This window comes from Penicillium paradoxum (genome assembly GCF_028828445.1).
Source record: "Penicillium paradoxum strain IBT 22861 chromosome Unknown utg000002l_segment0_segment0, whole genome shotgun sequence".
NCBI classification, from domain to species: Eukaryota; Fungi; Ascomycota; class Eurotiomycetes; order Eurotiales; family Aspergillaceae; genus Penicillium; species Penicillium paradoxum.
Window position 1 is genome coordinate 1341310 of NW_026643180.1, and position 21641 is coordinate 1362950.

The 21641-nt window shown below is 49.5% G+C and overlaps 8 protein-coding genes across 8 annotated transcripts; 3 read left to right on the top strand and 5 right to left on the bottom strand.

Moving 5' to 3' along the window:
• Positions 1-33: 33 nt before the first annotated feature.
• Positions 34-7119, bottom strand: N7457_000506 (CCR4-NOT core subunit CDC39; the record flags this gene model as incomplete). Its single annotated transcript, XM_057171574.1, has 4 exons — positions 34-99; positions 163-6038; positions 6088-6412; positions 6463-7119. The coding sequence occupies 4 exons, from the start codon at positions 7117-7119 to the stop codon at positions 34-36; spliced, it is 6924 nt and encodes a 2307-aa protein (XP_057035477.1).
• Positions 7120-9769: 2650 nt separating this feature from the next.
• On the bottom strand, positions 9770-10677 carry N7457_000507 (uncharacterized protein; the record flags this gene model as incomplete). The annotated part of the gene is made up of 3 exons (XM_057171575.1): positions 9770-10297; positions 10467-10619; positions 10672-10677. The coding sequence occupies 3 exons, from the start codon at positions 10675-10677 to the stop codon at positions 9770-9772; spliced, it is 687 nt and encodes a 228-aa protein (XP_057035478.1).
• Positions 10678-11128: 451 nt separating this feature from the next.
• Positions 11129-13028, bottom strand: nop58 (RNA-processing protein NOP58; the record flags this gene model as incomplete). Its single annotated transcript, XM_057171576.1, has 3 exons — positions 11129-12564; positions 12623-12783; positions 12904-13028. The coding sequence occupies 3 exons, from the start codon at positions 13026-13028 to the stop codon at positions 11129-11131; spliced, it is 1722 nt and encodes a 573-aa protein (XP_057035479.1).
• A 294-nt stretch (positions 13029-13322) lies between these two features.
• Positions 13323-14598, top strand: N7457_000509 (H(+)-transporting V0 sector ATPase subunit d; the record flags this gene model as incomplete). Its single annotated transcript, XM_057171577.1, has 4 exons — positions 13323-13354; positions 13404-13492; positions 13568-14457; positions 14515-14598. The coding sequence occupies 4 exons, from the start codon at positions 13323-13325 to the stop codon at positions 14596-14598; spliced, it is 1095 nt and encodes a 364-aa protein (XP_057035480.1).
• Positions 14599-15735: 1137 nt separating this feature from the next.
• N7457_000510 (uncharacterized protein) lies at positions 15736-16884 on the top strand (the record flags this gene model as incomplete). The annotated part of the gene is made up of 2 exons (XM_057171578.1): positions 15736-16131; positions 16183-16884. The coding sequence occupies 2 exons, from the start codon at positions 15736-15738 to the stop codon at positions 16882-16884; spliced, it is 1098 nt and encodes a 365-aa protein (XP_057035481.1).
• Positions 16885-17795: 911 nt separating this feature from the next.
• Positions 17796-19191, bottom strand: N7457_000511 (ribose phosphate diphosphokinase subunit PRS5; the record flags this gene model as incomplete). Its single annotated transcript, XM_057171579.1, has 3 exons — positions 17796-17852; positions 17909-18232; positions 18286-19191. The coding sequence occupies 3 exons, from the start codon at positions 19189-19191 to the stop codon at positions 17796-17798; spliced, it is 1287 nt and encodes a 428-aa protein (XP_057035482.1).
• Positions 19192-19855: 664 nt separating this feature from the next.
• Positions 19856-20525, bottom strand: N7457_000512 (ubiquitin-like protein HUB1; the record flags this gene model as incomplete). Its single annotated transcript, XM_057171580.1, has 3 exons — positions 19856-19877; positions 19934-20072; positions 20129-20525. 3 exons carry the CDS (start codon positions 20523-20525, stop codon positions 19856-19858), a joined length of 558 nt encoding a protein of 185 aa, XP_057035483.1.
• Positions 20526-20803: 278 nt separating this feature from the next.
• On the top strand, positions 20804-21524 carry N7457_000513 (PIG-H family GPI synthesis protein; the record flags this gene model as incomplete). Its single annotated transcript, XM_057171581.1, has 4 exons — positions 20804-20943; positions 21030-21136; positions 21196-21398; positions 21447-21524. 4 exons carry the CDS (start codon positions 20804-20806, stop codon positions 21522-21524), a joined length of 528 nt encoding a protein of 175 aa, XP_057035484.1.
• Between the last annotated feature and the right edge of the window lie 117 nt (positions 21525-21641).

Here is a 21641-nt window from a genome sequence, read left to right on the forward strand (position 1 = left end):
AGAAGAGGGAGGAGACGAGAGACAAAGAGCAGCTTAGGCAATGGGCCGGGGGCTCTGCTGTTGGATGTGTTGGAGAAGAGCATCGAAAAGACGTCCAATCTGTGGAAAAATTAATATCAAGGGTTTGAAAATATCTTGGGTCGAGATTGGGGGTAAGCATACCTCAGGTGCCGCCTGGATAAAGGGGAGATGGAAGAATGAGTAGCTCCGGTTCTGGAGGAGCTCCTGCAGGGTAATGATCAGACCCCATGGATGTGGGCGATGGACAATCAGCCGCTCCAACAAGACACGAATGATTTGCTGGCGGGTATCCGAGTCATCTTGCTCGGCATAATCCACGCCGAACAGACGGAGGATCGTGAAGCTGAAGAAGTAGGTGTGGCTGTTGGGATAGCGGAGCTGGTTGGCCATGGCACTAAGCAAGTAGTAGCGACCCTCAGGTCGCAGAATCTGGGCCAGCTTTTCCAAGAGAGCGGCATGAGTCGAGTTTTCAAACGCGCTGCGGGTGTTGCCCTTGGACGCATGCTCCACGGCGGCTTGTTGGCCGATATACAACACAAGTGCGTTCATCAAGACGACATCAACATCGACAGGCACAAAGAAGAGACCGGTGTCCTTAGATTCGGGGTTAAGGATGGCATCACAGAGCTGCTGGACGATAGCCTCGGAGATGGTTCCGCTCTGGAGTACACCGTCAACACTTTCCTTGATGTTGGCGTTCTGCAAAGGAGCAACGATATCACCAGCAATCTTGGGAATTTCCCGCATTTCCTCGATGCGCTCGACCTTCAAGCCCTCGCGGAAAGGATCGGGAAGTTTCTGGAATGATGAGGGATAGGCACTGAGGACAAGATTGCGGAGTTGAGCACAATGAGCCGGGATGACATTGCAAAATTGGAAGTGATTCTCAGCCACGAACTCGGGGAAATCGTGGTGCAAGATCAACAAAATACGAAGAACGCCTTTGTAGAGATCTTTGGCAACGTAGGTAATATTCACGGTCTTCAGTTGTTCGCCCATGTAGGACAGCAATGCTTGCATGATTTCGCAGTAAGGTGCCCATCCAGCACGATCGGGCATGTTGAGCATGTCGGACATGAATACTCGGTGGGAAACCAAGCAAAGCCAGCCATAAACAAACCCGGGTACGTAACGGGGTTGGAAGGACAGGAACTTGTTGGCGAGAGCGAATATCATTCCCTGGTGTTGCTCCGTACGCTGTAGGCCGTTCATCGAGTATTCACAAAGAATGCTTGAGAAAAGGCGGAAGAACACCCGCTGATTGAAAGCTTCTCCTCTCATAACCTGGTGATGGTTGAGGACCAGGACCAAGAGAGATAGGATGGAGTTGAAGTAAGTAGCCTTGTTGGCTTGAACGGCGCCTGCGCTTTCGCCTTGGAATCTCACAAGGAGAATTACGAGCTTAGCGAGAGCATCAATGTAAAGGAAAGCCTCATCGAGACTGCCGCCATTTGGATTTTGAGATTCATGTTCAAACATGGCAACAGAAATGTCGATGCTGAGACGGAAGAACAATGCAGAATCCTCCTGGCTGTTCATTACTTGGCGGCTGTGGAGATCTTGGAGGAAAGAGTGGAACGTGCGGTCAGTTGCACCAGGAGCCTTGTAGATACCGATCCACTCGCTGAAGATATACTCCATCTGGTCTCGCTTGGAGCGCGCTTGGTCGGTGAGAAGAGAACTGACAACCTCGGGAATACCGGACTCGCGCAGCTTGCGAATGATTTCGACACCGGGGGCAACATTTGAATCTTCAGCGAGCCATTGACTCATAGCGTCCAGACTGCCGGAGAAGTCTGATCGAAGGGCCGAGGGCTCTTCATTGAAGAGGACACGATCCATCAGATTTCCCAACAACTCCAAAGCGGGCACATTCCTCGACAAAATGAGTCGGGTCAGGTTTGTGTCCACCCGACGTATGTCGAGGAGGCCTGCATCAATGAGAGCAACAGTGACCGGCACATTGAACATATGCTCATCATCAACTTCAGAGAGCAGTGCCCACGTGTAGCGAGCAATAAGACTGGACATGTCGCACAGTTTGGCAAGAAGGTGCACAAGAACTTCGATTTCGAGAGATCCATGCGGCTGGGAGTACAGAAGCGTGCAAACCTTCAAAGAGGTCAGTCGTGCTAGCTCCTCTCCATTTGTCGAGTTAAGAATGCTGCGCAATGCCTGGTTGTACTCTTGAAGCACCGCGCTATCTCTGCCAAGATCCTTGACGTGTTCTTCAGGGGCGCTGCGAGCAGACTGTTGGAGATCGGAGACAAGGCTTTCCACTCTTTCCCGAGGGCTTTGGGCATCTAGGAACCCGTTGGTTTGGACGGGCGCCATCTGAGAAACAGCAGGCTGTACCTGAGGGGTTCTGTGGGGAATGGCTGGCTGCTCAGCCGGGGTGGAAAGATTGGGAATAGCAGGATATGATTCTCCCAGAACATCGGGAAGTTGACGGCTGGCCGCTGCATCAGTGGATGGCGCAGGGCCTCGAGACTGACGCGCAAACTCTTCGTAGATAGCGAGTTGCTCCTTGTTAAGACCACCAGGCGCCTGCCTGTATGGCTCCGGGATCAACAGTCCCCAACGGTTCATCGAAGGGTCAATGAACGGGTCGTTGGAGCGGCTGGCCTGGTGACGACGACGGGCCTCCAATTGGGGCTCAATCACCTTCTCGATCTCAGGCAATGACTTTTCTTCTGCGGCTTTCTCGACAATACCACAAGCAGCATCCAGGTTATCGTTTACACACATCAAAATCAAGCCTTCAGGCATAGGCTGCTCGGAGTACTCCTGTTGAATCATCCGAATGTAGTTAGTCATGCTAACCTTCAGAGGCTCCTTGCAGGTGACAAGTGCCAGACTACCGGCAAGTTGCCTAACCATGATGCCAGCAGCATGGCGCACGCGTTCCTCATCGGGTTCCATAGCAAAGTCCTTGGAGATAAGTTGCACGGTGGAGATTGATGCGATTGTAACTGAACGCTCTACCACAGGGGTGATAATCTCAGCAATGGCGCGTTCAACAGCGGTGTGCACAATCTGCTTGAGAATGGTAGGATCAACCATGCTACTCGCCGATGAGGGCAAAACGAGAATCTTGTCGAGACTGGGCAGGGTTGACATGATGGCGGCCGGGGACAATCTCTCATTCCGGATAGCGGGGTTGATAGGGTTCAGAGACAAGTCCTCAAATGGCTCTGTTAGACCTTCAGGGGCATTAACAGTAGGAAGTGGCTCTTCTATATGGGCAGCACGATCCCGGATGACGATCGAGGGTTCGATTGTCTTGTGGTCGAGGTCAAGATCTTTGCACAGAACCTCAATCTCAAACTTGAGATTGAGTTTCAATTCAGCAAAGTGATAAAGCTCCAACAAGAGACCCAGAATATCCATTAACCAAGGATTGGGTGGCTTGAACACTGTGGATTTGGTTGCCTGAACGAGAACTTTGCATGTGAAGGGGATCGTAACCATCAAACGTTGGGTATCATAACCTTCGAGAAGCAAGCCTTTGAAGTAGATGTTCTTGTGCTTGATGGGCTTGTCTTTAGCAATAGTGAGCGAGCCAAGCCAAGCACCAAGGTTCTTCAGGTGACCGCGATCAGTAGACGAGGTCAATGTGCCTTCTGAGTTGATCAACTTAGCGACGCTGACATAGGTCTCCCGAAGGACCTCGGCCCAGAGAATCTTGTCGCCAATACGGCCAAGAAGGTCAAGGTAGAGCTGCTGGAAATTGGGCTGCAACTTAGCACGTTCCTCGACCAGGTATGCGGCGAACCACTGGTGATGTTGATCGCGCAATACTTCTCGCAAATCTTCAAGTTTCTCATCAATATTTTGTTCTGAAACATTGTTCAGAACGAAAAGAATCTTGTCTTGGCTGTCTTCATCCGGGTCCTGGTAGAGCTCGGATCGAAGTGGAGAGTCGAGTTGAACAGCACGGAACTTGCGCACCGAGCCATCAGCGACGGGGGAGTCCACAGCATTGCCATTCGTTAGGGGCACGGCAGCAAGACCATCAAAGGGCCCAGTCTCGGCCTCGCCAATTTGGTTTCCTTGCTCGCGGAGGACTTCCTCTGCCTTTTGGTAGATGGGAGTTCCTTGCAAAGATGGGATTTGGAAAAGCAGGTGGCAGAAACCAGCCCATTCAGGAAGACGATTGATCAACTGTTCGATGGCCTCGACGCCGAACTTGTACATCGGATCATGAGGTTCGTGTTCTCGGACAGCCTCGAGGATCATACCAAGACCGACCTTCAGCGTAATGCCATCAACAAGGCGGAAGTTGATGATACCGCCAAACATGACTGCAGTCTTGGTCAAAGCCTCGAGTGGGTACTCGTGGTAGCAATGATATTCGTCGATCAAGCCATGGACCATACAGGCGAACAAATCCTGTTCGGTAGGATCGCGCGAGGACTTATACTTGCGCATCAACTCCAGCATCTCACGCAGCGACAGCTCCTCGTGGTACATTTTGCCAAAGAGCTCTTGCATTTGCTTATCAATGGAATCGGGCAACGTGTTGCCATTCTCACCATTGATATCAATGATTTCATCGAATCCTTCGCCGTAATTGATCAAACGGGGATATGTCTGAATGCAGATACGCTGGACAGGTGTGAGGTTTTCGCGGTCTCCGACATATTCTTCCAATACAGACAAAAGGGTATAAACAGTTTTGACTGCCAGGCTGACCATTTGATGGGCAGATTGTTCCTTCCGTTGGACGTGCAATTCATCTTCCGCCTTGATTCGCAGGAACTTGGAAAGTAGACCACCCATATCAATGGCTCCCTTCTGTGCAGCATTGCGCACCCATTGCTCGAGGTCAAAGGAAGTCTTGCGGTGAGAATAGCAGGCGAGATCGAGGGCAAGCCCGTTGGTGAAACCAAGCAGGTAATCGAGCCATCCATATGCAGCGGCGTGCTCATAAATCACTGCAGTAGATGTGGGGTCCTGCGTGAAAGTGGTGAAAAGTTGCTCTGATACCCACTGTCGATCTTGTCGCCAAGCACCATGGAGAGCAAGCTGATAACCATCCTCTTGTTTGGAGATGAAGACAATAAACGTGCGCAGTACAAAGCTCTGCTGAACACTAGACCACGGCTGCGGAATCGCAAGAGCGGAGCAGAGGAAAACAGGCAAATCGAACTGAACGACCGCTTTAATAAGGAGCTGACTCTCAGTCGCAGCCCACGAAGCTTGAGAAAACAAGGCAAGGTCAAAGATTGCTTTCATTGCATCCATCGATCGAAGAGGGGACTTTGCTGCACGCTCGCCTTGCAATTTGACAATATCAGGGGCATCATCAAAGAAATCCGAGGGGAAAGTCGCACGAAGATTCTTGATCTGCGATGGATCGACTCGAGAGGCCACGAAAGCTGTCAAGAAAGACATTTGCGTGTCACGGTGCTCCCAATCTCCACCCCAAAGCTTTTGAATATCCAAAGAAGAGTCAGTGGCCGCAATGCCAGCGAGAACAGTGTACAGTTTGGCGAACTGCTTCGGGTCCACTCTGAGACCCTCGCGATCGAAGTTTCGGAACACCAGGGGCCAGTTGATTGGCTTGTCGGTATATGCACTTAAGAATGTCTCCAATGAAAATTGTTCCCAGTATTGTGATAGAACCATAAAGAGAAGAGCACTCGCTAGATGTTCCTCACTCCAATTCTTTGGGTCTGGGGTAATCATCTCGCTTAACGTCTCGATATTTGCAGTGGCACGAGGTCCCTTAGCATGAAGCTGTCGCACAAGAACATACTGAGGGTTGACAAAATTGAACATTTGTAGGGCAGAGGAGACTTCGAAAGGCATATCCAAGCCAAGTTTCTGGAATCGCAGATTGGCTGCGTATACAAGCTTCGCCTTGACATCGTCGGTGAAATTACGGGGAGGGTAAAGGATGAATCGTTCAATGGTCATTCCGAGGAAAGAGTTGTGGTAATCCTTCGTCACTTCGGACGGGCTCGCCATGCTTTGCAAGAAAGGGCCAACAGAATTCGAGAGGATGGCATCGGCTAACGGAGTGGTTAGAGACGATTAAGACACGATAAGAGAGACAAGTACCTTTAGCACGGAGATCTGACTTGCTAGTCAGCTTGAATGCCAGGGCCAATGCAACCTTGACAACTGGATCCAGTCGGAAATGATCAAGGAAAGTGGAAAGGTCGAAATCGCGGAAGATATCTCCTTCAGAGGTATCTACGGTCTCGGCGATTTTCTGAGACTGATCCATGTCCGAAGACACTTTCTGCAGCTCCTGTACAAGGAGGGGATAGTTGCCCGCATTTTCGACGGATTTGTTGACACCCGGGAAGATTTGTGGCGCGTTGCCTGTTAGAAGGCGGCGAAAGTATTTGGAAAAGACCTCCATTCCGTTTGATGTCACAAGCTGTAGTTATTAGAATAAAGTTGACCGAAACAAAGGACAGCACTACTAACCTTATGGATCTGAGCAGCTTTTGTCTCCCACTTCTCTTTGCCTTCTTTCTCTGTGATGGAGTCCAGCAACAGAAACACCTGTGCAATTGAGATTTTGGTAAGTGAGGATTGGCTCGAGTGAGCGGCTGCAGATCCCGGCTTGTCAGAAGCAAAGCCTGTGGGAGAATTCACGGTTGTTCCGGACGAGAGCGGCGAGAAGACACCTCTGGAAGATCCCGGCCCACCACCTCCTCCCCCAGTACCTCCTCCACCCGGAATGGAGCCTGTAGCAGAAGCCAAATGGGACCCTATGGAAGGGGTGTGAGATCGGAACTTGGGAGATGAGAGGTTTGTTGCGTGCTGTTGCGAGCCAGATTGCAATGAGGTGAATGGTGAGGATGTGGGTTTGGGACTTCCACCGGAGAGACCCCTAGCAGAACTCAATACTGCAGAGAATGAAGACGGTGTCGAAACCCCAAGGCCTGCGTCCAAGCCCCGGGAAGCCGTGGGAGGAGCGGCGGAGGATATGTTGGTCGCGAGTGGAGTCAACCCACGACGTGCGCCGGACTGCGACACGGACCGACCCCAAGCACCAATATCGGTCCTGGTCGAAGAAGATTTATCGGTGCCAGAAGCAATCGACGATTGGGCGGAAGGGTGAGGGGGAGGGAAGGTCATCTAGGAGACGCGATCATTTGATCTGGAGGTCCAAAGACAGATTTTTAAGAGTCACAAGCGCAATAAACGGGGGGAAATCGATAAAGCAGATCAATGAAATTTGAGCCAGATCATGCGTTATCAACGGTGGGAGAGAATAAGAAAAAGAAGATGAGATTGCGGGAGAGGAAAGGATGGGGGACGATGAGATAGAGAGGGTGCAGGAGGAATGGGGTGCAAGCGGTGCGAGTTGAAAGTGTGCTGCCTCAGGTGTCGAGCGGGAGCTCCCAATCGGGCACCACGGTAGGATACAAGGCACACCTTGCTTCTTTTGAATGATTCAAGGGCTTCTTGAGCTTCAGAGTTCTTTTATATTGGCCATTGCGTCCTTTTATTTCCCTTACTCCACTCATTGCCCATTATTTTCTCATCCACATGCCATTGTTGAGGACATGTCACGTGAGATGGATGATGGGTGGTCGCACGTGATATTGATCTTAGTCATCTACTCCGGGTCCCGCTCAGGTCCACGGGTGGGACGCTACATGTACCCTAATAGGTACATCTATGTATGTAGGTAGACCAGCTCCTACATGTATATGTTAGTCGACACAAAGGCTGATTTATTGCTGGCTAGGATTTTAGATCTCGTGTAACAATATATGGAGAAGTATGGTACTTGATGGTTGTTATATGAAGAGCAGCCATTGATGCTGTGGACAGCCTCATAGCCCATAGATCTAGACTTCTTCATGATACATCATACTTCTACGCCACATATTAGAGTGGTCAGAACTTGAGCGTATCAATCCATATAATCTAGTTATATTCATCTATTGATAGGTATGTCTGCATAGATGGGTGGCTCAGATATGGGCCCGCCCGCCCCAAGCTGAGTAGTACCTTGGCCTAAGGCCTTGGTATTCTGTACGTCAAGAGTCTCTTTGACATATAACCTTGAGCTTGGTTGACAGCAAGATTCTAAAGACCTTAGATGATGGATTTGAATGAAAAAGAGGTACAGTTAGTCAAAACGACACCTTGATCTTCTGTCATATTCATACTCCGTACAATGTACATGTCGTATCATTCGCATCAATGTGCATTTACACTACTAACATCCCATAGGAAAGATATTGTTAGCGTAGATGAGTATCAACAAGCTCGAGCGAGCCTTCTCCAGGAAGAGAAAGAAGCTATGCGCTTATTGGAAAGACTAGCTACCTCTTGTCGAGAAGTTCCCATAGTTCAAGTGTCGAATCCAGATCCAGATTCGACACTCCTGCCGGTGAGGTCATCTGAGGAGCAGGGACACGTCGTTTGTGGATGCTGCTATTGCGTCGTTATCGGAGATAAGTAAGTACAAAGACTAGATGGGATGGGATTTCCTTTCTACGGCTCTGCCAAATCTCATCGGACACGGGGGGAAGCTGAGCAAAAAGGTGAGACTAAGTATCACTTGGAACCCCGGAAATGGGTATTTCGGTCTCGGTCTTTTCCAAAGGCATGATGACCTAATTTTCATATTTATGATAAGACATCCCAGGGAATAGAAGGTATTCTGTGGATGTATCATCTTTTGGGTAAGACGCCGATGGGGCAGCAAGAGGTTGGGAATGGGATGGGCAATTTCAGACTCTATGCTGAATCCTAAGATGGAAGGTAAAACACATCACTTAAGCGAATTCCTTTGAGGCCCCATCTATAGACTATATACTATATGGGCTCACATTTGTGTGCACAGGAACTCACATTGTTTATCCACAGAGCACTTTGGAGTCTGGTTGACCTAGGATTCATGCGGCATAGAGTACACGGACCCAAGAAGAAGGAGAATGCCGGATTCAAAGCTAAAAGGCGGCAATATCATTCTATTTGTATTTAACCGGATATGCAACAACCGTCCAGAATCTCGTCATGCTCTCCTTTAGCTACTTCAGGCACATCAGGAACCCGCAAATAGTCCGCCTTCCTTTCACTTGTCGAGATAAGAGAACTAGCATTAGGAAGTTGACAATTGTCGTGTGTACTAGAGCTATGAAATGACTTTGAGAAATTGAACCAGGATGGAACGGGCATTGGACTAAAAGAATGGGACCAAGAGAAGCTAGCCAAGGGTTACAAGACTCCCCTATATCTTGAGGACAAACTACTTCATGTCGCTATAAATGTGCCTCAAACATTTCGACAATTGTTCATTCAATACAGCGAAATCTTAGATACAAATCTTTCATACAAATCTTAAATACAAATCTTAGATACAGGCATTCTCCCACTTCGTGCTTGTCTTATGGAGATGTCCGAGAGCTGGTCGAACTTGGGGTTCCTTGAAGATTGCCCATTCTTTTCGACAAAACAAATTGAGACGCATGGGCAACCATCTGCCGATTACCAGGATTGGAACTAAGTCCAGGCCCTTGCTCAGGAGCTGTTAGATACTGATATGAAAGGTGGGGTGTCGCCGAATTTAGATTTCGAGATGAAAGGAAACCTCAACAGGCTATTGCGGGACATGTGGATTGATCTCTGGTTAAAAGTCTCCAGAGGAAGTGAGAGCGACTTGGCCTTTCCCTTCGTAAATTCGTCCTGGAGATCTCAAGAAGCAGGCTCGTAAATGTATAATTCTGAATTTTTGGTATCGAGGATCTGCATTAACCCATTTTCCGGTTTCTCACCCTTTCACATTTTCATAGTCTGCGGTGAGGGTTTCTTTAATGATTGTCAGAATACTCTTCACATCCTCGTCAGTCAATCTCAGCTCTCGCTCTTCAACAACACCATCCATCAACACCACCGCAGTATAATCAGCCTCTTCCCCTTCTTCGCCGGCACCCTCCTCTTCCCCATCCACTTCCATTGCCTCTCCTCCATTGACACCCTCTTCACCAGCTTCCTCGGCATTAGGGCTACCGCTCAGCCCCACGCCGAGATTCAGGATCATGACGACCTCAGCTTTGGTCAGTCCGAACGGCTTGAGGCGAAAGACTAGCTGCTGGAGGGCGTTGTCCATGGGTGTTGGTTCTGTGGAGAGAACTGGGGGAGGCAGTGAAGCAGCATCTGGCTCTGTGTCTCTTGGATTTGAGGTTCGTAGCGTGCCAGTCATTGCGGCTTGTGATGTCGACTGGGAGGAGGAGGGGCGGGCTGTGTAGCGGGGGTATCGGAGGAGGTGGGGTGAAAGACGGCTTGCATAGTTGTGAATCTGAGAAAATGGTTAATTGGGCGATTCTTCTCTGCAGTTGGGTTCTTGATATCCGATTAGAAGCTAGGGTCTGATAGAAACCCTCTACTTCGCGCGGGGTTTCATAGTGTTGCGCAACTGCCTCATGGCCCCAGAAAATAGATGACTAGAACCATATAAGCATGCTCACCTCCTTGACTACTGTATTATGATCTCTGAGATCTGGACTTGGCACCCAATTCCGCGAATTTGGCGGCGGGTTTGGTGGTCGGCGGGGTGGATTCGAGGTCAAGTACGCCAGGACCTCGACGTTGGTCAAAACGGCGGTTTGGGGGTCAATAATCTAGTTAATTTGGTCAGAATCAACATGAAGCTCCGAATCTGTTGGATCATACCCTCATTGTGTATGTTGTATATGGCAAGGCAGTCTGGAGGAAATGAGTGACTCGACTGTAGAAAGGAAAATTATTTAAACTGCCGGCAAAATCAGGCGGTGTCTTTATCTCCCAGCATATCAAAGCCGTGCAGATAGCCCTGTACAGATGGACTCGGTGATTGAGACGGAAAGCTGTGTTGGGATTATAGCTTGCAACACTTGACTATAAACTTACAGGATTTACGATGCAGTACTAAAGTATGAACAGATTATTCCAGCTAAAACTGTACTGCCTTGTTCCTAACGAGCACCCTCTGCGCCAGTGAAAAGCCGGTAGATCAACCTTGAAATGCCCCAAAACATGCGAGCGGCAGGAAGATTGCAAAAAAATGAAACAAAAATGAAAAAAGTGTGATATCATACAGATCCCAGGAAAGCCATCCGGTCACATTGCAGAAACTTTTGAAAACATACGCTTACTCTCCCTTGGACTTCTTCTTCTTCTTCTCATCGTCATCCTCAGAACGCTTGCGCTTCTTGCCATCGTCCTTGCTGGCCTTCTTGGAATCCTTCTTGGACTTCTTCAAGTCCTTCTTGCTGACTGAAGTGGGGTTGCCAGCTGCATCGAAGGTGATCTCGCCGCGCTCGAGCTTCCGCTCATATCGCTTTACGCTAAGACCGGCCTTAGCAGCCAATTCTTCGATATCGCTCTTCTTGGACTTCTTCTTGGGGGCTTCATCCTCGGACTCGTCAGAGTCCTTATCAGAATCGGCATCAGCCATCTCCTCATCCTCGACCTCCTCAACGAGCTTCTTCTTCTCCTTCTTCTCCTTCTTGGCAGCAGCAGGCTCCTCGGAGGCCAGGGCATCGGCATCGGGGTTGTACTTGCGGGCCTCCTTCAGGTCGAACTTCTCGGGCTGAGCATCACCGTTGGGAGCAATGGCAACACCGCGGGGCTTCATAGGCTTGCCCTCCATACCAGCAAGCTTGCGCTCAAGGTTGAAGCGGGCCTCGGTACCGAGAGCAGCCTTATCCTCCTCGGTGGCATCATCAGCCCACTCGGCGAGGGAATCGACACGGATACCAAGAGCAGCCTTGGCAGCGAGAATACGGGCCATCTTGCCCTTGTTACGGCCGGTAGCCTGGCCGATCAAAGAGGCGTGGTAGATCAAACCGTACTTGGGGGTGTCGTGCTTAGTCTTGAGAGCACGGAAGAGGGCCTTCTCGGCACCAAGGATCTGGATGGTACTGGCGGGGCTCTTGGACAAGCTGGTGAGGCTGCCAGCGTGGGCGATGAGACGGGCGCCGACGAGGTCACCGACAAGAGCGGTCAAGTTGGGGGCAATGGCGTTCATGCGGGAAGTGAGGTAGCTGGCAAGCTGGGAGCGGTATTCGTAGAAACCAACGACCTGCTCAGCGAGAGCCTGGATGTTCTCCAGATCCTCAGGGCTGATCTCGGTACCCATGGAACGATCGGCGGCAGCCTTAACGGCACCCTCAATCTCCTCGGGGAGAATCTCAGCAAGATCGGCGGACTCCCAGTTGGAGCGCATACCCATCTTCAGAACGAGCTTGGCGTAGGCAATGTTGTCATTGAGGATCTTAGCCAGCTCGGGGAAGTGCCATCCGTACCATTCCTTAACACGCATAGCGTAGGTGTTCAGCTCCTTGTCAAGATCATCAAGCAGACCAATGGCCTGGACGATCATAGTGTCGATCTTGTCGGGGGAGAACTTGAGCTTGTGACGGGCGAGGGAGTGGGACAGACCAAGAGACATGGTGGACATGTCACTGGGAGCCAGGCCTGGGATGAGAGTGGTGAGGTGCTCACGAATGGCACGGTAGATGTCGTTGGTGCTGGAGTCAGCAATCAATTGGATATCAAGACCGGGAAGCTTGCTGATGGCATTGCCTATTCAAACTCAAGTCAGCATGCCGCTTGAAAAAAAACATCGAGTAGATCTACCCACCAAGCTTGACATCGGCAACGGCGAGGGACACCTTCTTCTCGTCCTTGACACCATCAAGGAGAGAGGCCAGGCGGGGGGTGACCTTGCCCTCCATGATGGAGGCAGCCTCCTCCAGAGCTGTGGCGGCACTATCAAACTTCTGGAAGCTCTTCAGCTTGAGACTAGATGCTTTGTTAGTGATAATGTTGCTGATAAGAATTTTTGCGCCTGCTCATCGAACAGACTCATTCATTCCCACTCAGAATTTTGTCTGGCAAGACTCGAGTGCTCAATTGACGTACAGGTTGGAGACACCCTCCGCAGTGGAGGCCTCCTCAGCGATATCATCACGCTTGAGAAGCTTCTTGTCCTTGGCCTTCAGCAGGGCATAGCCCGCGCTGGTCTCAGTGAGGATGAAAAGCGTCATGGTGCGCGGCCACGGCGTGCAGGATCGAAAAATAACAGGAAGGGGTAATCTAATAAGACTGAACAATAAACCGAACTGAAGAAATGGCGAGAAAAAGTAATAGGTGTAGGGCGTCGGCCACCGGTGTCGTTGGAGAAATTGAATCTAAATTTGCACGGAAGAAGAAAAAAAGTTGAAAAGCGGGTGCCACCTGTGGCTTGACCGATGTGTGGCTAATGGCTTACTAAGCCCGTGCGTGTCCAGGTCGAATAGAGCTACAGCTATGCCTCTCCAATCAACTTCTCCACATTCACCATGGAGGGCCTATACTTTAATGTTAACGGCGGGTATGTTTGTCTTTGCTTCATTCGGATGACTCATAGTTGACTCTCTTAGATATGTCGAGGGCATTGTTCGCGGCTATCGGAATAGCCTGTTGACCGGCCAGAACTATTCCAACCTCACTCAATGCGAGACAATTGATGGTACGCTTTCTTGATCATGTGGATCACATTGGATATTATATTTTTGCATCTTATATCTGACAAAATGTTCAATAGATGTCAAACTCCAGCTCGCTCCCTCATATGGCGACTTCCTTTCCTCTCTTCCCCCGAACCCCTCCACCTCAGACCTTGCGGGCCGCATGACTGATAAACTGGTGTCAGAGTTCAAGTATTTGATCGCACAAGCAACAGGCTCATCTGCCAAGTTCCTCGAATACATGACATACGGATACATGATCGACAATATCGCGCTGTTGATCACCGGCACTCTACATGAACGAGACACTCGGGAACTCCTAGAGCGATGCCATCCACTCGGATGGTTCGAAACACTCCCTGTGCTATGTGTTGCCACAAACATTGAGGAGCTGTACAACTCGGTGCTAATCGAGACCCCGCTGGCCGCCTACTTCAAGGGCAGTCTTAGCCACCAGGACTTGGACGAACTGAATATCGAGATCGTTCGCAACACTCTCTACAAGAATTACCTAGAGGACTTCTACAAATTCGTCAACACTCATCCAGATTTCAGCGGTACAGCAACGCAGGAAGTTATGGCGGAGATTCTGCAGTTCGAAGCGGATCGCCGCTCCATCAATATCACTCTAAACTCCTTCGGCACCGAGCTGTCCAAGCTGGAACGGAGGAAGTTGTACCCAGAGTTTGGCAAGCTCTACCCAGAAGGCAGCCTGATGCTGTCCCGCGCCGAGGATGTCGAGGGTGTTGCTCTGGCTGTAAGTGCTGTGGCCGACTACAAGGCGTTCTTTGATGCCGTAGGCCTGAGTCAAGGCGGCGGGGGTATGGGAGGTATGGGCGGAGGCCCTGCAGATGGAAAGAGTCTGGAGGACCTTTTCTACCAAAAGGAGATGGATATGTCAAAGCTGGTCTTCACCCGTCAATTTACTCCGGCTGTGGTATACGCCTGGATGAAGCTGAAGGAGCAGGTAAGCCTCTTGGAACCAATCTCTCTGAATCTCGAGCATATAACTGATATATTTTAGGAAATCCGGAACGTCACCTGGATCTCGGAATGCATTGCCCAGAATCAGAAGGAGAGAATCGGGAACTTCATCTCCGTTTTCTAAGCTCGTCTCGGGCACCCTATGACTTTTTGATTTTCCACCACCTTGTACTGACCTATCTCCCTGGCTGGTATTTTGCTTTGGTCACCAGCCGCTTTTCGTTGTATTGAGTACCCAGTCTTTTCTTTAACGTGAGCGCATCAACTTTTTTTTCTCGATCAGGACAATCCGATCAACTTTGATTTTGGCCCCCTTGCCAAGTTTTCCTCTTCGTATAGGGCGTTTAGCGTATGCTTTGCCTAGCCCTTGTAATATAGAAGACAAACATACTTGATATCATTAACCACTCTGTTGACTACGGCTTGCGCGATAATTGCAGTGGGTAAGCTGCTATGTTTCTACCTATACCTATATGTACATATGAATAACTATATGAGCTTACCAGGTGTGTACTCGATTTCTTCTGCCATCCGTCCTTTTCCATTTTCATGCTCGGCCCCTGGGCATTTGTGTAAACAGTGTACTCAGTACACTGTCGCAACAGTCAATGCTTGAACTATAACTTATCAAGACTTGAAAATATTTGATATTGATGCTTGTAGATTCTGAAGTTGAGGTCTATTGCAGTATGGCTATCACATGTGTCGGTTAGCTCTATATTCAGATGGCTTCTAGCACAGATCTGCTGTGCATGGCTGCGAATGGTCAAGTGGTATCAAATTATCAATAGCCTGGTACTCCGTACTTAGTTTGCAAGAACGATGAGGGTGGTGCAAACGAAGATGATCCTTCTAATCATCCAACCCTACCCCTACAAAGAAGTAGCTTGATATCCAATAGAAACGAATATATATCTTTTCCCTACTCCCATTGCCCGGGGTTAGACAAAGCCTTCCGGATACAACCTGGAAATGTCATGCAGTGAGCAGCAAGAAGACAAAGGACACATCTGGGATGTTATAACCTTTGAATGCACCACCCTTCGGTAACTTGTTTTAGTCCTACGCTCATGACCCTCGATCAGCATCATAGTTCTTTGATAGAGCCCTCGACCATTGATGGCAATGCCACATTCAATCACGCATTTATCCTTGGCAGTCTGGGACCTTTCCATCTCTTGAAACAGATAAAGATGGATCCTGTTTCCTTAGAAAGAAAAGGAGGCAGAGGCATCTGTACTCCCAGACATTTCTACAGAGAATGGGATGCTTTCACCTTAGCAACATAGTTGCTCTCATCGGTGTCCTTTTAGTTGGCCCAACAGTAACATTAGCTGCAGCTCTTGCCGCTGCACCTCAACCAAAGAGCAACGGGATTTGTTACAAATATGTTGTCCAGGCTGGCGAAACTTGCCCCATGATTGCTCAAGCACACTCTATCACCACAGCTGATATCGAAACCTACAACGCTCGAAGCTATGCATGGTATGGATGCAAACACATATTGCAGGGCAGTTTCATCTGTCTCAGTACCGGAGAGCCCATGATGCCAGTTGCACTTCCACATGCTGTCTGTGGCCCTCAGGTGCCTGGAACCATGCGCCCCAACAACTGGTCTGAACTAGGGTCTATGAACCCGTGCTCGGGCAATCAATGCGTGAGTTGGAAGTTTGGATATCTTTAGGGTCGAAATCTAACACTTTACCAGTGCTCTTCGATGGGCCTCTGTGGAACCACTCCAGACTTTTGCAATTCTGCAGCTCAAGCCAACCCAGCATCGCCTGCATCACAAAAGGCTCCCACAGCTCCTACAACCAAAGCCGCTCCAAACCCCGTGGCTAGTAGTGCGACCTCATCCACTAAAAAGGCCCCATCGACTAGTGCAACCAAGGCTGCTCCCACTACCTCAAGCACCACGAGCATTAAGACCACTTCCACCACCAAAACCACGTTGACAACGAAGTCAACCAAAACATCCCAAGTAACAACAAGCACTAGCACTAGCACCGGCAAAGTAGCGAAAACTCCATGGTCAATTACAATGTACAGCAAGAAGGACTGCGAGGGCGACTACTACGTACTCCAAGGACACAATTTGGGCTACTCGAATACCTGCCTGAACCTGCATGGAGGCCTAAGCAGTAAATACACAGAAACAGGTGTTTCCTGCAAATGGTTTACAAACGGCGGCTCGAATTACGCTAACTGTGATGCCGGCACCCTCGAGGCACCCGAGTCCTGGGTAGTGCAGGTTGGTCTCTGCACTGTATACAATGCTAAAAATTGCGATCCTAGTGATGGGCATGCTAATGCCTATATGCACGAGAACAAAAAGCCTTGTCGGAATCGGGGTAAATTCGATACGCCCAAGTTTCTTTCTATGACTTGTTATACTGAAAATGAAGACTGAGGGCTTTCGGTGTGATGGATACCTTTTGATCTAGCCTTTTGAGTTTAGCTCGTGTTATACAACTCATGCTTATAGTGGATTATGAAAATATGTTTTGGGTTTCCGGGTTTCATTGCAGGTAGTTTCTTGTTTCTAGATATAGCTATATATCGCAATAATCTTAATGATAACATTGCTTCGGGTTCTAGTCGGCCCCAGGACATCTAGCATATATTTTCCATTGCTTCATTTCGTGTTATGCCCAGCGCTCACCAAGTGTTCATTGAAATTTACTACCTAGTCTATTATGTGATGGCCCTGAGCGCTCGCGGACCCTCGTAAAAGCGACAGAGCTGCCCACATAGATTGGTGGTACCTTTGTTACAAGTAAACCATGTGTTTTCTCCGTCAAATTCCCTAGTGGCATACATGCCTACATATGAGATATGTACCTGGGTAGGCACCTAGGTAGGCACCTAGGGAGTACGTATGTATGCAAGCATCGTAATTCCAGGGAATCCATTGATTGAGAACTGGACCGACAGAGACGACCTTCAAGATTGTGTAAGTGTTACATCTCCAAGGAGTACATTGATCAGCCACATTGATGGTCTAGTCTAAGACTGATGATTACATGCATATTGGAAAACAGATCTGCAATTTTGATTGAACATTTGGTGCTCATATGTGCAGATGGCAAAGGGCGTGGCAGACATAATATGACAGGAAGATTCGAAGCGAAGATGACAAAAGCCAGCCAAAGCCAGATGAGAGAGCAAACGACAGGAAAATTCTTGGAAAGCCAGCGAAGGATCAGGGCACCAAGTCTACCGCGAGCCTGGATCTATGACAGGGGGATTGAGATTGAGGTTCGTAGAGAAGACATGAGAGATTTTAGGATATAGGAGAAAGGGAAAAGAATCTGACAGGGATCAGTCATACTGGAAGAGAACACTGATGCTCTCACCGTGGTGCACACGGCGGATAGCCTGGAAGGATACAAGTCAGTATGGTATGCGGAAATCACCGGACGTATGTGACTCACCTCGCCGAAAACGTGGCCGACTTCCAAGACTTCCAGCTTGGGGCAGCGACGCAAGTGGTCAACCTGATCCACGCTATTGGTCACAACAACCTTGTCAAGGGCGCTAGCGTTGATACGGTCGATAGCGTCACCACTCAGGATGCCGTGGGTGACAAGGGCGTATACTTGAGATGCGCCCTCCTTCTTGAGCAACTTGGCAGCACGAGTAATCGTGTTCGAAGTGTCCGCCAGATCATCAATCAGAATGGCTGTCCGATCGCGGACATCGCCGACCAACATCATTGTAGCATTCTGGCGATCGGTGATCTTGGTAGGGCGGCGCTCCTGCAAAACTGTTAGATATATACAAGAAACGCTCAGGATCCCTAGAAGCATACCTTGTGGATGAGAGCAAACTCCATGCCCATTTGGTCAGCAATTGCAGTGGCGCGCTTGGCACCGCCGGCATCGGGGCTAACAATCACCGCTTGTTTGTAATTGGGAATGTTACGCTGGATGTAGCTCTTCAAGAGGGGTCGGCCATAGAGATTGTCGACAGGAATATCGAAGAATCCTTGGTACTGTGGATCGTGCAAATCCATGGTGATGATGTGGTCGGCGCCGGCGCAGGTGAGCAGGTCTGCCACCAGGGTGCCGGCCTGTGCAACCCACTGTTTGTAACCGGGACGCGGCTGGAAGGAATTGATCTTGGAGGAGGTGCTGCTCGCTGTATCATCGTTTCCGTTGGACAGGGACTTGAGGGAATCCGTTGTGTCACTGCGGGGCAAAGCATTGCCCCGCCGCTTCACAGGGCTACCAGTGCTTTCCTCAATCTGAGCTTTGGCAAGTCCCTTCTGGAGGTTTTCAATGCCATTCATCAAGCCCAGACCCTCAGGCTTTCCGGGGCCTGGGGTCGGAGGGGTGCTCTCGAATGTGTAGCCATTGGTGGGCTTGCCCCCCAAATTTGCCTTAACGAGAGGGGCACCGGCCTTATCGTAAGGAATATCGCTTTGACGAGAGTAGGGGAAAAGAGGGAGAACAGCCGTAACTCGACGGGCCGAGGCGGTTTTGCAGGCGGAGATGGTGATAAGAAGCTCTAGCAAGTGGTCGTTGACTTTGCCACCGCCAGATTGAATGATATAAACATCCTTTTCACGGACGGACTCCTGAATCTCCACTCGGGTCTCACCAACTGCGAACTTAGAGAGCAGAACCTCGGCCGGAGGAATACCGAGGACACCGCAAATGCTCTGAGTCAACTGAGGGTGGGAGTTGCCTCCAATGACAACAAGATTGCGAACCATCGTGTTTTGTTTCGTAGTAATATTGGTCGCCAGGTTGGTGTAGGGGCGGAAATCACGGGGAAAGGTGCTCGGTCCGGTGAAGGAAATCAGGATTGGAGAAATTGGGCGGAGGGGGATGAAAATCTGGGGCTATCTTGATCGGTGAGCAGCCGAGGGATCGGTAGGAAATGTCAATGAGGAAGAGTAAGAGGAATTCTTGAGATTGAAGAGGACAAATGCTACCTCATGGCAGACCAAGGATCGAGACCTCGAGGGACAAAGACATAAAAAAAAATGCAGGGCTGTGAGTCCCGCGATGGAAAAAAAGCCTCTTTGGTGGATCGGACTTGTCGTTGATGCCTGAGGTGGCAAATTGCCCGCATTGGGTAAAGCGCATGTCGTGACGACGCAGGCCCCGCAAAAAAACGGCCGTTCAAATTGCTGGGAGCAGCCAGGAACACAGTAAATGGTCAGCAATTACTGAGATGTTCCATTCATTTCCCCCGTAGAAATACATGATTTGGTTCAAGTCCCCAGTCGCTTTGGAAATTCCAATAAAGAAAAAAAAAAAAAGAAACACATTCATGCGTGACTCCATGCTCCGATCCCCGTGATATGTACTAAGAAAAACATAATAGAGCTTGGCATAACTGTCTCGCCGAGTGCAGTCTGCACCGGAAACCCGTTATTCACCCGTTCCAACCTCCCTTTTATAGTGTTAGATATAGAGTCCTGGTAGCAGGAAGGGGATATTGAAACTCACAGGTCAAGTTGAACTCCATTGCTCACTCCATAATCCTCAAGTGTGAGTTGATCCTTGAAAGGACGTTCGCCCTGGCGTTTGAGAAGAATCTCATGAGGCTCACGGCCGATTCGGGCTGCCACTTGGGCTTTGAATAGCTCTGCATATGATGTTAGCAAAACGGTCGAGATCAACAATAGAAACGAAAAGACATACTGATTGGATCTGAGGCAAGACAAGGGATTGCAGCTTTGGTACCAAGACGATCATTGACATGGACCACAATCATGGGCTCTGAAGATTGCGGAACGACTGGCTTCTTTTCCTTTTTCGCTTTCTTTTCCCGGTCTTCACGTGGTGCATTTCGGTCATCGTGTCGTCGTTGGTCACGGTCGCGATCACCGTCTCTTGGTCTAGCTCCGTATCGGTCACCCTCTCGTTCGCGTCGTGGTGAACGTGGTCTGTCGCGGTATCCTCTTTCTAATCTGCGCTCATCGCCGCGGTCATCAGTACGGCTTTTGTCTTTCCACCGAAACCCTCCGGTCTTTTTGGAACGGTCTCTGTCGCCGTTATCTCTTGGTCGTGGAGACCTGCTTCGTGATCGGTCACCCATGGCTGTGGATGGATAGAATGTCAAGTAGTGTGGGTGCCCGACAGTCCAGATGTGATCCAAACGGACAAGCTCTCAGGCACGTGATAGACTGCACCTGTTGGTGGAGTGGGCTGAGCCCAACCGGGACTAGCGTGTTTGTTCATCGAGAGCTCTCCTGTAAAGTAGATTTGGATTACTCGGCATCATTGATCTACCTTGTGAATAAACAAGCGACAATGCAGGCTGATAATTGATTTTGACTCTATCGTGATTATTTGATTTCCCGAGCCTACCTGAAAATGCCCGGCCGACTGAAAGTCCACCGTCCTTCTCCGACGACCGTCTCCTTCACAGTATCGAATGCGCCTCAGCGCTCAAGCTCCCCGCCAAAATTCTATTCGGTCTCCGAGTGCTGCTGCGCACAGTCTTCTTCCTTTGTGTAATTGGTGTCAGTATTGCACGCCTCCGAATTTTTTTCTTCCAAGAGGATGGAAGGGTGATAAGCTGGCCAGCTGTGTGGTCGAGCCCGTTCGGCTCAAAGCTGTGTCGCTTCGTGGATTCATACAACCCGCTGGCAATCGCTGTGGTTAGTGCATTGGTGATATACGGTGTCTTTAGAAGAAACTACACAGGTAGGTTGAAAATGACAAGTTGGCTTCGCTCAGTCAGTGCATAGCTGATTGCTCGACAGAGGAATCGCTCTTAGTTATTCGAGGGTTCGGAATTCAGACCTCAACCTCATCTGCGACATATCTTTCCACTGCTGCAACGAGGTTCATTCCTACCACACAAATCCAGGATATTGTGATCCACGAAGCTTTTAAGGGCTTTGAGGTCCGCTTCTATTTGGCTGTCATTGTTGAAGGCGAGCCTGATGCTCTCGTGGTCTTTCCGGTATGTAATATCCTCAACTTCGATACTCGATGCTAATTTTGTAACTAGCATATGTTGCCAAAGCGTGAGATTCTAGAGCAAGTTTGGAGAGGTTCGCGGCGTTGTCTCTACGACGCAAAGTCATGATATATCAAGTCCCCTATATCAACAGCACCTCCACTAATGAATTTTTATTTGTGCAAAGGCCTGTTTCGGTCTGAATGCAATATGCATTGCTCTATAAATGAGTATATACAAGGAAAC